Source organism: Mandrillus leucophaeus, unplaced genomic scaffold (genome assembly GCF_000951045.1).
Source record: "Mandrillus leucophaeus isolate KB7577 unplaced genomic scaffold, Mleu.le_1.0 Scaffold85, whole genome shotgun sequence".
Classification (NCBI taxonomy): domain Eukaryota; kingdom Metazoa; phylum Chordata; class Mammalia; order Primates; family Cercopithecidae; genus Mandrillus; species Mandrillus leucophaeus.
Window position 1 is genome coordinate 2,129,797 of NW_012109252.1, and position 14,427 is coordinate 2,144,223.

The 14,427-nt window shown below is 45.9% G+C and overlaps 1 protein-coding gene across 1 annotated transcript in view; it reads right to left on the minus strand.

The window, feature by feature from the left end:
• Positions 1–14,427, minus strand: part of MYOM2 (myomesin 2) — a 117,500-nt gene that overhangs the window by 37,611 nt on the left and 65,462 nt on the right. Inside the window, exons 22-27 of the mRNA XM_011968596.1 lie at positions 12,963–13,119; positions 12,764–12,870; positions 10,566–10,610; positions 9,863–9,999; positions 847–991; positions 677–736 (exon numbers count right to left, since the gene is read on the minus strand). Of these exons, the coding sequence (XP_011823986.1) occupies positions 677–736; positions 847–991; positions 9,863–9,999; positions 10,566–10,610; positions 12,764–12,870; positions 12,963–13,119 (651 nt within the window). The remainder of the gene's footprint in view (positions 1–676; positions 737–846; positions 992–9,862; positions 10,000–10,565; positions 10,611–12,763; positions 12,871–12,962; positions 13,120–14,427) is intronic.

The window sequence follows — 14,427 nt, forward strand, 5'->3', positions numbered from 1 at the left end:
TGTATCGGAAGAACCACCTCCCAGCAGCATATAGAAGAGAGTAGTTAGTCAGCAAGTCAGTCACAGATCCTGGTTAGACTGATGGTTTCTTTGACCTGAGATAATAACAGGAAATGTGAACATTAAACAGAAGAGTCTGGGGCTTTTAAAGGTAGAAGCATTTTTTAAAATGCAGGCAAAATACATGTAAAGGACAAAGAACAGAAAAGTATACACATTTCTAGTGCTAAGAAATGGCAATGGTCTAACTTTTCTTTTTTTTTTTTTTTTTTTCTTTTTTTGAGACAAGATCTCACCTGTTGCCCAGGCTGAAGTGCAGTGGCGTGATCATAGCTCACTCCAGCTTCAACCTTGGGATCAAGCTAGGACTACAAGCATGCGCCAACATGCCCAGCTTCTTTTGATTTTTTTTTTTTTTTTTTTAAAGACAGGTTCTGCCTGTGTTGCTCAGGCTGGTTTTGAACTCCCGGGCTCTGGTGATCCTCCCACCTCAGCCTCCCAAAGTACTGGGATTACAAACATGAGCCACCATGCCTGGCCTGGCCTGGCCTAACCTTTAATCATTTAGAACAGCCTTTAGGGTCGCTTGGGATCACGTAGGATCTGCTTCTGACAAATACTCCAATCGTAAGTCTTTGCTTTATGCTGGGGGCAGAGGAGCAGGTCAGTGACTCACCTTGTTTCCTGAGAAATTCTTTCCTTTGAAACTCAGCCTCTTCCAGCACAGTCCTGAATGCTAAATTCAATATTTAAAAAAAATACATATGAAACATGTTTGCTTCTCTCCAAAAGAATTTAATTTGAATTATCTTTTATGGACATATGGAAATATTCGATATAGCATACCATCTCCAATAAGGACTAGAGAAGACTGACTTTTGGCTTTTCCGTCATGAATCTGCACAGTGTAGGTCCCCTCATTGTCAATAGTAAATCGATCCATCACCATCTCAATAATGCCAGTAGCTTTGTCACATTTAATTCTGTGTATCTGCAAGCAAAACAAGGGAAATGGAGAATTATACAAGGAAATCTCTCCTAGTTTTCCTTCTCAGCATTTAACAATTGCATCAGCCATGAGATCTTAAGGGATTATGACAGGAAGAAACCAAAATGAAATTTTATCCAGGAAACCTCCCGGTGAACACGGATCAAACTTGTGGGTATGAGCTGTCATTCACAAAGCCTGGCTGTGTGAGGAGATCTGAGAGTCCAAACCAGGTAGGTACCTTCTAGGCAGACTCCACACCTACCCAAGAATGAGTTACTAACGTGAAGCAGATAAAATTCACAGGAGAAAAAAATGATATGCAATTGATATAAATTATAACGATTGCCAGCTGATGACAAAATCCCACATGGATAGCAGCAACAGGCAATGTCCACAGCCACTGTCAGCTTCAGTTCCTGAGACACAGCACCCACAAGCCCCAACCTGCTTCTGTCCATCAGGATACAGGGGTTTCAGGTGAGGAAAGGATAAATGGACCTCCAACAGGTGTTGACTTTTTAAATCACTTTTGATTTCTTTTATTTTTTAAATGTTTCATTTTATTCTACAGTACATGCACAGATACATATGAACACATTTTATTTAGGTAATCCTACAAGTCGAAGAACAAGTGTTTCTCTAACACACAGATGCATCAAACGAATTTGATCTTTTTTTTCCCTCTGATTTTGTGATGTTTATTAAATTTTTAACTTCACTAAAACCATTTTCCCTACCTTTATTAATGTTTATTTCTCTTTATTTCTCTTTTTTATTTTTTATTTTTATTTTTTTTATTTTTATTTATTTATTTATTTATTTTTTGCTGGTTTCCTTATTTGGGGGTTTGATATTTTTACCTTTTTGTGCTTGATAATTATTAAAATTATTATAAATTAATATTAGTAGTTACATTTCACTTTTTCATTTAAATAACTCTAATTCTAATGGAATCTTTCAAAACATCAATCAGTCTGTGTAAATTTTAGAACCGTTTCAAACCAATTTCATATGATATTGGTCTTTGCCAATATATGTTCTTAATATATTCAACCATCTCTTCTTTGTAATTCTGAAAACAGGTTTTCCTTTGTAACAGTATATAAATTTGTCACATCTCTGTGGTCCCAGCTACAGAGGAGGCTGGGGCAGGAGGATCGTTTGGGCGACAGAGAAAGACCCTGTCTCAAAAAAATAAAAAGAAATTTTGTTGGGCTGGGTGCAGTGACTCACACCTGTAATCCCAGCACTTTGGGAGGCCAAGGCGGGCAGATCACCTGAGGTCAGGAGTTCCAGACCAGCCTGGCCAACATGGTGAAACCCCATCTCTACTAAAAATACAAGAATTAGCCAGGCATGGTGGCGCATGCTTGTAATCCCAGCTACTCAGAAGGCTGAGGCATGAGAATCGCTTGAACTCGGGAGGCAGAGGTTGCAGTGAGCCGAGATCACACCACTGCACTCCAGCCTGGGCAACAGAGTGAGACTCTGTCTCAGAAAAAGGGGGAAAAAAGAAATTTTGTCATATATAGTGCATACGACCAAACTACAAACATTTGCCCACACAATTCCCCCTTCCTGCCTGCAGTGCAGCTGTCTTATTGCTAAGATGGGAGAAAGATTGGGAGGGGAGGCTGTTGGTTGCTCTGAGAACATTAAACTGCATCGCTTCATGATTTCTAGGTTTTACTGTATGATGGGAACAGTCCACAGAAGCCTGGACTACCTGCCTCTCTGCTGCTTTGGGGATGAATGTAGGGATACATTTCATGCCTTGGAGTTCCCCGAGGGCCATGCCCCACAGTTCTGAGCTCGCAGGCCTCTCTGCAACCATGCAGCAGCTTCTTCCCATCCTTGCCGTGGCCACCTCACCCGAATGCAGCCCTTGTGACTGGCTCCAAGGGAGACTTCCCTGATGTCCCGGGGTGAGGCTTGGTGTTTTCTGGGGTTTCCACAGCCGTGCCTCCCCTCCCCCAGCAGCACCCTGCCCTCGGGAGCACCCTCCCCGGCCTACCTATCCTCCTGCCGTCTGTCTCGCTAGACAATGAGCCCCTAAGAGCAGGCACGGCCTTACTCATCCCTGCAGCCTCACGCCGTGCCTAGCATCACGCCTGGCAGTGAGAAACACCAAACACACGTCCGTCGAGGTCCTGATGAGAACGTCAGCTGGAGGGGGCTTAACTCATCCTGCCATCCGTGGTGTTGAGGTGGCTGTGGTCTCTGACACTACTGAGTGACACTGAGCAATTTTAGAAGATAATTATCCTTCTAGGTGAGAGCCCACGGATGTGGTCAGGACCAGAGCGTCCTTCCCACTGCAGACCCAGGAAGCCTCCTTGATCAACTGAGACCTTCCCCTCCAGATCAGTCATTGGCTGAAACTACAAACCTGTACCAGCCAGTCCTTCCTCCATCCCCGGCTGCACCTGTCACCTCCCTTCCTTCAACAGCTAACCCCCTGCGCCACCCTCTTTGACCTCCCTGCACTGGTGCAGCCATGCCTTGGGCACAGAAGCCCCAACCCAGGCAGCATCTGGGGTAGAGGCCTCCCAAGGCCATCGCCTGCTCCCAGCTCACCTTCCCCACGCCTCTGCTCGCTCAGCGTTTGGGATGCGCTAAGATACTGAAAGGTTTTATGGCTGCTAGTGGATTGCATTGTACTCTACCTGGATGATACAATGTCTGACATTGAGCAGGGTCTTGACAGTAGAAAGACCACATCCCAGTGTGTGACTTGTCCTAAATGCAGCAGTAATGCAGGGCAGAACGGCGTCGAGGGCATCCAGTGTCCAATGCGGGACTCGCCCCAGCCATGCCACCGTACAATCACAGGAGTCTGGACGCCCGGCCTCGGCTTCCTCGTGCCCAGAGTTAGCAATATGGCAGTCTTAGCTGCTGTCAATATTTTCTGCAGATCTTCATCTACCTTTGGATTGATCCCAGCTGGAATTGGGGCAAAGGCTTTGCAGCCTGAATAATGATCTTACCCAGGACCCAGAGAGGCTCTTGGAGCCTCATGAGCAAAACAAAACACCAATAGTCTGTGGCGCTCAGCAAATGAGGCAGCAAAGGAGACTCCGTCAGCCCTTAGAACCACACTCCTCTTACAACCCTTGCCTTAGCAGCAATACTACAGAGAATTTCTATCTGCAGGTGACAACGTAAGTTTGGCCAGAAAATCAGCAACCTTCTTCTGATAAATCACATGCATTTATTTTCACAATGTTCTTTCTGAGTTTACATTTCTGATATTGCAAATGCCAGTGCCACCAGAGAGGCTTTAGAAGAGGAAAATTAGCAAACTAGCCACTTGGTTCAGGTTCTCTCTCTCTGTTCATTTTCTTCAGCATTGTTTCTAAGTTCTTCTGCCTGACATTCAAAGCCTGTATCTTCTGACCCATTCCATTCCCAAAAATATTTCCTAAGATCACTCAGGCAAACAGCCCCCTCTGTCGAGCCCACCCCTCCACTTCCCTGTGTCCCTATTCCCTGATCATTCCTGGCTCTCTGTGCACTTGAGCGGCTTGGAATGTCTCATTCTCTCCCTCCCATCCCCAACCCCCACCCCTCGAGCCCCGATTTCTACCTCGATCACACCACTGCACTCCAGCCTGGGCAACAGAGTGAGACTCTGTCTCAGAAAAAGGGGGAAAAAAGAAATTTTGTCATATATAGTGCATACGACCAAACTACAAACATTTGCCCACACAATTCCCCCTTCCTGCCTGCAGTGCAGCTGTCTTATTGCTAAGATGGGAGAAAGATTGGGAGGGGAGGCTGTTGGTTGCTCTGAGAACATTAAACTGCATCGCTTCATGATTTCTAGGTTTTACTGTATGATGGGAACAGTCCACAGAAGCCTGGACTACCTGCCTCTCTGCTGCTTTGGGGATGAATGTAGGGATACATTTCATGCCTTGGAGTTCCCCGAGGGCCATGCCCCACAGTTCTGAGCTCGCAGGCCTCTCTGCAACCATGCAGCAGCTTCTTCCCATCCTTGCCGTGGCCACCTCACCCGAATGCAGCCCTTGTGACTGGCTCCAAGGGAGACTTCCCTGATGTCCCGGGGTGAGGCTTGGTGTTTTCTGGGGTTTCCACAGCCGTGCCTCCCCTCCCCCAGCAGCACCCTGCCCTCGGGAGCACCCTCCCCGGCCTACCTATCCTCCTGCCGTCTGTCTCGCTAGACAATGAGCCCCTAAGAGCAGGCACGGCCTTACTCATCCCTGCAGCCTCACGCCGTGCCTAGCATCACGCCTGGCAGTGAGAAACACCAAACACACGTCCGTCGAGGTCCTGATGAGAACGTCAGCTGGAGGGGGCTTAACTCATCCTGCCATCCGTGGTGTTGAGGTGGCTGTGGTCTCTGACACTACTGAGTGACACTGAGCAATTTTAGAAGATAATTATCCTTCTAGGTGAGAGCCCACGGATGTGGTCAGGACCAGAGCGTCCTTCCCACTGCAGACCCAGGAAGCCTCCTTGATCAACTGAGACCTTCCCCTCCAGATCAGTCATTGGCTGAAACTACAAACCTGTACCAGCCAGTCCTTCCTCCATCCCCGGCTGCACCTGTCACCTCCCTTCCTTCAACAGCTAACCCCCTGCGCCACCCTCTTTGACCTCCCTGCACTGGTGCAGCCATGCCTTGGGCACAGAAGCCCCAACCCAGGCAGCATCTGGGGTAGAGGCCTCCCAAGGCCATCGCCTGCTCCCAGCTCACCTTCCCCACGCCTCTGCTCGCTCAGCGTTTGGGATGCGCTAAGATACTGAAAGGTTTTATGGCTGCTAGTGGATTGCATTGTACTCTACCTGGATGATACAATGTCTGACATTGAGCAGGGTCTTGACAGTAGAAAGACCACATCCCAGTGTGTGACTTGTCCTAAATGCAGCAGTAATGCAGGGCAGAACGGCGTCGAGGGCATCCAGTGTCCAATGCGGGACTCGCCCCAGCCATGCCACCGTACAATCACAGGAGTCTGGACGCCCGGCCTCGGCTTCCTCGTGCCCAGAGTTAGCAATATGGCAGTCTTAGCTGCTGTCAATATTTTCTGCAGATCTTCATCTACCTTTGGATTGATCCCAGCTGGAATTGGGGCAAAGGCTTTGCAGCCTGAATAATGATCTTACCCAGGACCCAGAGAGGCTCTTGGAGCCTCATGAGCAAAACAAAACACCAATAGTCTGTGGCGCTCAGCAAATGAGGCAGCAAAGGAGACTCCGTCAGCCCTTAGAACCACACTCCTCTTACAACCCTTGCCTTAGCAGCAATACTACAGAGAATTTCTATCTGCAGGTGACAACGTAAGTTTGGCCAGAAAATCAGCAACCTTCTTCTGATAAATCACATGCATTTATTTTCACAATGTTCTTCTTTCTGAGTTTACATTTCTGATATTGCAAATGCCAGTGCCACCAGAGAGGCTTTAGAAGAGGAAAATTAGCAAACTAGCCACTTGGTTCAGGTTCTCTCTCTCTGTTCATTTTCTTCAGCATTGTTTCTAAGTTCTTCTGCCTGACATTCAAAGCCTGTATCTTCTGACCCATTCCATTCCCAAAAATATTTCCTAAGATCACTCAGGCAAACAGCCCCCTCTGTCGAGCCCACCCCTCCACTTCCCTGTGTCCCTATTCCCTGATCATTCCTGGCTCTCTGTGCACTTGAGCGGCTTGGAATGTCTCATTCTCTCCCTCCCATCCCCAACCCCCACCCCTCGAGCCCCGATTTCTACCTCCTTGACACCCATTTATTTCAATAACCCTCTACCCTTGAAATCCTTCCTGACTACTTCAGCCTCTTCAACTCTCTGCCTTCTCTGAATTCTGAGAGTGTTTACTGCACTATTTTAATAGAACCTGGGTTCTATCTTTCTTCTCTGTCCTCCTCTCCTTGAAGGTGTATTTCTTTGACCCATGACAGTCTCTGTAAGGGCAGCTTCATATCTGACTATTCTGTCCCTGCTGGTGCGTTGGCCAAGCAGATATTCACCAGGTGACGTACAGGATAGGTGCTGCCATCCACTGGGAAGGGAACAGGACCGCCCAGGCTCCCAACAGCTCCCGGGGATGCTGCAATTGTTGCTTCATTGAATCTGACTTTCAGGGTTTACGTGAATAAAGTCTGCTCCACTCCTACCCCAGGTTTTGATTTCCCATAAATATAAAAATCATCTTCACAATTAGAAATTCCAACATTATATCAGAGATGTAGATCACACAATGTATACTGTGTCAGATCACTGAGACTTTTTCTAAACAGAAAACTGGCACAGGAAATTGGTACATCTAAAATGATAGACAGAAATGGATGAGAAGGCATGACCTCAGACTGTTTTTGAGGGAGGGAGATTATTTTAAGAAATGGCTCAGCTGGGCGTGGTGGCTCACGTCTGTAATTCCAGCACTTTGGGAGGCCGAGACGGGCGGATCACGAGGTCAGGAGTTCGAGACCATCCTTGCTAACACGGTGAAACCCCATCTCTACTAAAAATACATTTTAAAAAAATTAGCTGGGCGCGGTGGCGGCGCCTGTAGTCCCAGCTACTCGGGAGGCTGAGGCAAGAGAATGGCGTGAACCCAGGAGGCGGAGCTTGCAGTGAGCCAAGATCGTGCCACTGCACTCCAGCCTGGGTGACAGAGCGAGACTCCGTCTCAAAAAAAAAAAAAAAAAAAAAGAAATGGTTCAATTGCAGGAAGCACAACAACTTTGCCCCCATCCCTGGAGACTGATGTCGCTCTTGGAGGTACCATGAGCAGGAGAGGGACCTGCGATTCCAGTGGATACACTGTCCCATGGACCTCGGGTTTCTTTACAGTGCAGAGTGTTTACTTTCAAATATCAAAAGTAAACTTCAGGTTGATCAGACAAATGCACTGTCCTTGTTTGTACGACATTATCCTCACTTTGAACATCTATGAGAATGAATGATAGGAACTTACTCTAACTGGCTCTGAGTAAGAAAAACGTATGATTCTCATCAACTAGATTCTTAGCAATATAGCAGCTTTTTCCATTTTCTTAGCTGCTGTGCTGCAATGTCTGGGTAGGTTTTAGAAAATAATTAGGCTTCTTGCTAATGCCATTATGCGGCAAGATGAAGTTCAATGATATTACGAGTGTCATAAATACAGGCTTTCATATGGCTTCCACAAAATAGCATCAATCTTCAAATGTAAAAGGCACCTGTGGATTGTTAATTGAAGAAGTAAAATATATTCCAAAAGATTAGCCATGGAGCCAGGGCACCCATCCTGAAAGGAAGCTCTATACAGCAGGTAGGAAATGTTCATCAAAAGATATCCCACAAATAAAGTGCACTTCCCCTAAATTCCATTTCATTTCATAGCATGGTCTCTGCTCAAAGAAGATTTCTCCAATTACCTGGATCAGAAACTAAGTCTCCCATAGGCAATAGTTATATTATTTGCTTTTTTGCAGCCCAAAGCTAGATGTTTTCTACTTTCTAGCCAGCTCTACCATGTAGGAGTGAGTCTTAAAGTGTGTCATGATTCTCATGGAAAAGAATGACTGAAGAAGAAAATTCTATGATCCTTGTCCATGCAAGACTTCTGTCTGGTCAACATTCATCTAACTGAGTCCTGCTAAATGCCCATCAGACACAAAGGCTGGACTACAATGAGGGGTCCCGCTTAGAAATATAGTAGGTGGGCTGCCTGGGAGAGTGAGAGGCTCCTGCATCCTACGGTTCCCCTAAAACTTGTGTAATGAACAAACCAATCAACACTGAAGACTTAGTAGGCAGCTAAGGTTGCCAACCACACTCTACACTGGGCACTAAGGGAAAAAGGCAGAAGCAGTAAAGATGGGGCCTCTGAGAGAGCCCCAAGTCACCACTGAACAATAAAGTCCCCATGAAATAGGGCTGTCCTTTAACTGGGTCCCGGGCATGCTGTACTTAGAAAAGAGGAAATTTATCGAAACATAACCAATGGCTTCTCAAATATTCTCCGGACGAATAAGGAGTACCTATCATAATTGTTAGGATTCATTTTATACAATCAAAAGCAGAACCCAGGTGGTGTCTGGACCGTGACATAACATGTGCCTTTTTTGTTGTTGTTTTTGAGACAGAGCCTTGCTGTCACCCAGGCTAGAGTGCAGTAGTTCAATCGTAACTCACTGCAGCTCAGACCTCCCAGGCTCCAGTGATCCTCCCACATCAGCCTCCTAAGTAGCTGGGACTACAGGCAAGCACCACCATGCCCAACTAATTTCTTAATTTTTTGTAGAGATGGGATCTCTTTATGTTGCCCAGGCTGGTCTTGAACTCCTGGAATCAAGCAATCCTCCCACTTTGGCCTCCCAAAGTGCTGAGATTACAAGTGAGAGCCACCATGCCTGGCCAGAACATCGCTCTCGACAGCCACACTGTCAGATCAGTCTGCCACACCAAGATTACTGCCCAAACAGGTAGGGAAGCCACAGAAACTTATTCCCCAGGGATGCCTTCCATGGGAAGCTGTCGGCGGGGGGAGAATGCAGGGAGGCCTCTCTCACAATGGAGCAAAAAATAGATACCTTCAAAACCATTATCAAGAATAAGTGGACTGATTCATCAAGGATATTTTCCCCACCTGACCTGAACCTTTTTCACAAAAACAAGCTCAAAGTCATTTTTAATTCCAACGGGCTCAGATTTTAAAGACTCCTGATGTCTCCTGTCACCCAGACCAAACCTTTGAACATTGTAAGAATCAACCATCTCCATTCATCTTGTCAACCTTCCACGCCCCAACCTTTAAGGCTCAAAAAGGGATGGAAACAGACAGAGTGTTGACACTCAGTAACTGACCTACCACAACAAAGGTGGGCTCCCTGCAAAGCCAGAGATCACTCACACAGGAACTCACCTCGCTGTCAGAGACTTCTCTGTCGTTAATAATAAATCGGTAGCTGGCGTCTGGTGATAAGTGCTCAGCCTGGAGCCAGAAGCGAACCTGCCCCTTATCAAAAATCTCATAAGCTAATTCTGATTTCAGAGGAATTGCTACAGGAAGAAAAGAAATCGCAAGTCAATAATGCATGAATCCTTGTGAGGAAGAATAGCTGCAAATTGTAGGGAAATATCAATCCTAGTTATTAAATTTTTTGAGAACGCGAAACCCTGGAGTATTAGATTATGGAAGCCAAAAATAAAACATAAAACTTGAGTTAGCCTGTTGTCGCCTCTAAAGCCTCATACCACGTGAGTTCTCAGTTAGCTTTCCGGATGTATTCGATGAGTAAAGATGCCTGGATTATTTCTATATTTAATGCAATTCAATAACAGAAGATTTCACTTGATAGGAAATGAAATCTTGGATTTCACTTGGATTAGGAACAGCTATACTAAACCCAAAATTCAAATCACTCTGTACGCAATGCCAAGTTTCAACAAGCTACAATATAAGCTAATATTTGTTTTAAATCAATAGGTTTCAATCCTGTGAGCTGGGATCAGGAAATGAGGCCATCCTTTCCCCAAAGCTGTTCGTCCAAGAGCTCATGCATTAATGAACACGGCTCTCCAGCCAGCGGCTGTAAGCAGAGGTGCAGGGCTGGAGGCTTACTTACTGGGGTTCTTTATTTCATTGCTCAATGCCATCAAACGTTCGAGCTCTGAAACAAAGAAAAAGTATTTCAATTGATTTGGACCTGCACATTGAGAGGTTTGTAGACATCAGCAAGGCTACACACGAGCAAGATTGGAAACCCCAAGGATTTAATTGGAGGACATGAAAGGAATTTAAACTATAAGTCTGAGGGACATAGAGGATAGCTTTACCAAAACTTCACCATTTTAAGAACCCACCTAGTACAGGGGCAGCTGAGGACAAGGCAGGGTACAGTCATGGGGATGAAGGAATTGGGGGCAGGGCCAGGTATATCCCTGGAATATAGGAAGACTTGGAAGACGAAAGGTTAAAGGGAGCCTTTTCCAGTTGCTTGCACTTAATGTGAGCTCTTTCCTAAAATTGATTGGACTGGCTGAGAACATGCTTGTGGCCTGTGACTTTCCTTCCCCTCTCAAGATTTCCTTCTTCAATCTCATTAAAGAAAAGTATACATACCACTCATTTCATCACCATAGTGTATTACCATGAATTTAAAAAAAAGGAAGGAAGGAAGAAATAAAGCAAAAAAATAAATAAATAAACAAAATACACTGCATTCCTGAGAAAGTCCCAAGAGCAAGGTAAGAAAATCTGAGGCTCTAAGCCACTTCATTTTTTCTCCTTCCTTCCTAAAATTAGAATTGGAAACAAGATGGTGGTCTCCAAGGCCTTCAAGAACATGTCTCTTCAAAATGGAAAAATGGAGTCAGATTTTTCTGACCAAAGGTAAATTCACAGGTTTGACAGGGAAGACAGGTTTTCCCAGTTAAATCTTCTGGTAGGAATTTCCATACATGGAATGAGCTAAATCTTCAACTGCAAAGTTTCGCCTCAAATATATTTGAAGTCTATACACGATATAAGAGAGGCAGAAATTTTATCTTTTGCAAATACTTAAAATTAAGATGGAAATTTTGAAATGGTGCGGAGGAATGCATAGCTTTTCGGAATTCTTCAGGATGTCGTGAAGGTACAAAACTGCGCTGACCCTGGAGGCGGGGCCAGCAGAGGCTGCTTTAAAAGCATGCAAGTAGATTTTGGGTCCTTCCTTCCCCACCCTGCCTGTGAGCAGTGAACTGAGGACCCCAGAAAGGCCTCCTCATTTGTCCGGCTGTGTCTTGTTAAATGTACATGAGTTTTCCCGAATTTAACCAACATTGAGCCAGACCCGCACACTCAAGAAGCTGGGAGTGTGATTCTGGCTGTGCCCGCCATGGGTCCCTGCCCATCCTCCTGCCCAGCCCACAGCACCCATCCTGGGTCAGATGTTCTCAGATCACAGCCTCTGCATGATATCAACCAGGACAGTGATTGCTAACTAAAGGATCTGCTTGTCAATCGTAGGGCATCCCTGGAGATCATTTATGCCATCCGTGGAGAGCATTTTAATAGAAAACTTTTGGAAACTCACATGCCTTAAAGACCCAAAGAAACCCAGAGATCTGAGGATACCATCCAGCCCTACAAGGTCACGCTGCATCACTGCCCCTTCATTTTAAAATGTCTAAGGCTGACGCTGCCCTGCGAGTGGGGTAGATGAGGGGCCACACAAATACACGTGATACCAGACAGTTAAAAAAAACCAGCCCTGCCTGCCTGAGACTGTGTGCCTGGTGAACTCAGATCTGTGAAGCTACCTAAGAAAACTATTATTTTTCCCTTGATTACTAAACAGACTTTTCTCACTTCTCTCTGCTGTCTTCCATTTGTAAGAGAACAGCAGGTTTCACTATGGCAGTTAAACATTATTTCACACGCATAAAACATTTTTTCTTTGATCATCCAGATTTCTTGTGTTGGAAGGAAGGGAAGACTCTTCCATCCGTAGGTCTCATTAATTTCATGGATTTCTTAGCTAATATGTTACCTTCTGCATACCAAACTATTAAAATGTGACTAAGATTCAACTTTAAAAGTACAAGTTGAAGGCTGTACAAGCAATATATCAGGACCAGAAACTGTTTGGTGGAAACAGTATAAACTTTAGAGTTTGTTTAATTTCTAAAGTAAGTTTTGGCTTATATACATAGCCCCCACCGCCAGCCTCCTGCAAACATACATCTTTTTTATAAGCAAGTAAGTCTTTTCTATGTTGGCGTCAATCTTTAAAAGTGTGATAAAACCAAAACAGGCAAGGTTCTGCCATATAAATATTACCTTCTGGGTCCAGAACAAAACTGGAGGACACTCCGTCTGTATCACTTACAGACACAGAGTAAGTCCCTAAATCCTCCTTATCCGGATTCTTTAAGTACAGCTTGGAGCTAAAAAGGAAAAAGAGTAGGTGAATGTCGATCATTTCTGTTGGCAGGAACTTCTAAAAGTTTCCAATATCCAACTTCCAGGCCTGACTTACTGATCCCCCACGGTTTCGATTTTAAACCTCTCATCATCTGCAATCTCCTCGTAGGATTTACACCAGGTGAACTGAGATGCGTCTGTCATTTCCTGGCAGTCGAAGGCCAGGTAGATGTTGCCTTGCTCGTCGACACCAGCACTGATTTCCTTGGTGCCTGCGTAAGAAGGGCATGAGGTGAGCGGCTCAGGGACACGGTGTTCTTTCAACTCTTTTTTGGGAGAGGGTGATATGGTTTGGCTCTGTGTCTACACCCAGATCTCATCTCGAATTGTAATCCCCAAGTGTCAAGGGAGTGAGGTGATTGGATCATGGGATGGTTTCCCTCATGCTGTCCTCATGATAGTGAGTGAGTCTCACGAGATCTGACGGTTTTAGAAGCACCTGGCATTTCCCCTGCTGGCACTCACTCCATCCTCCCGCCCTGTGAAGAGGTGCCTTCTGCCATGACTGTAAGCTTCCTGAGGACTCCCCAGCCATGAGGAACTGTGAGTCAATTCAACCTCTTTTCTTTATAAAGCACCCAGTCTCCGATATTTCTTCATAGCAGTGTGAGAGTGGACTACTACACAGAGGTTAGCCAAAGCAGAGACCCCATCTCACACCAAATCATCCGTTGCATTTAATGACCCAGGGCTGATCAGAGAGTCCTGAGATAGAAAACACTTAGGGAGGACCTGGAGGGGCTTTGGTTGTTTTGTGGTTGCTGATTTTTTTAATTTATCACATTTCTGCCCACGTCCTTCTCTGCATCTCATACGACCGCAGAAAACCTATCAGGGCTGCCTCTCCAGGCCCTGAAGATCCTGTTTTCTCTGGAATCTCCTCCTCTGACCCTCAGGAGAAGCCCAGCAGCCATGTGCCCACCACGGAGCTCCCCCTTCACACAGCTCTGCCTTCTGCAAGGGGCCTTGCCTTGTCTTGTTTGGGAGTAGGGGTTCTTTGTGGTTTATTTCCTACTTTTTGACCCAGGTGAACATCTGACCATGTGCAAGGCAGAATCTACGTCTTAGGAAGTAGATGTGTCCAATGACAAGACACATCTCAGCCTCTGCTGGTGAGTGGAACTGAGGCCATGAAGTATCAATGCTCTCGGGTTATGAAGAAGACACAGATGCAAGGAAGGCCAGGTGGCAGGGTGAGATGAAGCAACGAGAGGCCACCACAGAGAGCCATCAGGATCTTCACAGTCTGAGGCTGCACTGCTTCCTGACACTCAGGTCACACTCTGTGGCTGTGGTTTGGATGTGGTTTATCCCCTCAAAACTCATGTTGAAATGTAAAAGCCAGTGCAATGGTGTTGGGAGGTGGGGCCTTTAAGAGGTGATTAATGACTGGGGGCAGCAGCTCACGCCTGTAATCCCAGCACTTTGGGAGGCCGAGGTCAGCGGATCGCTTGAGCTCAGGAGTTCAAGACCAGCCTGGGCAACATAGTGAGACCCTGTCTCTATAAAAAATAGAAGGC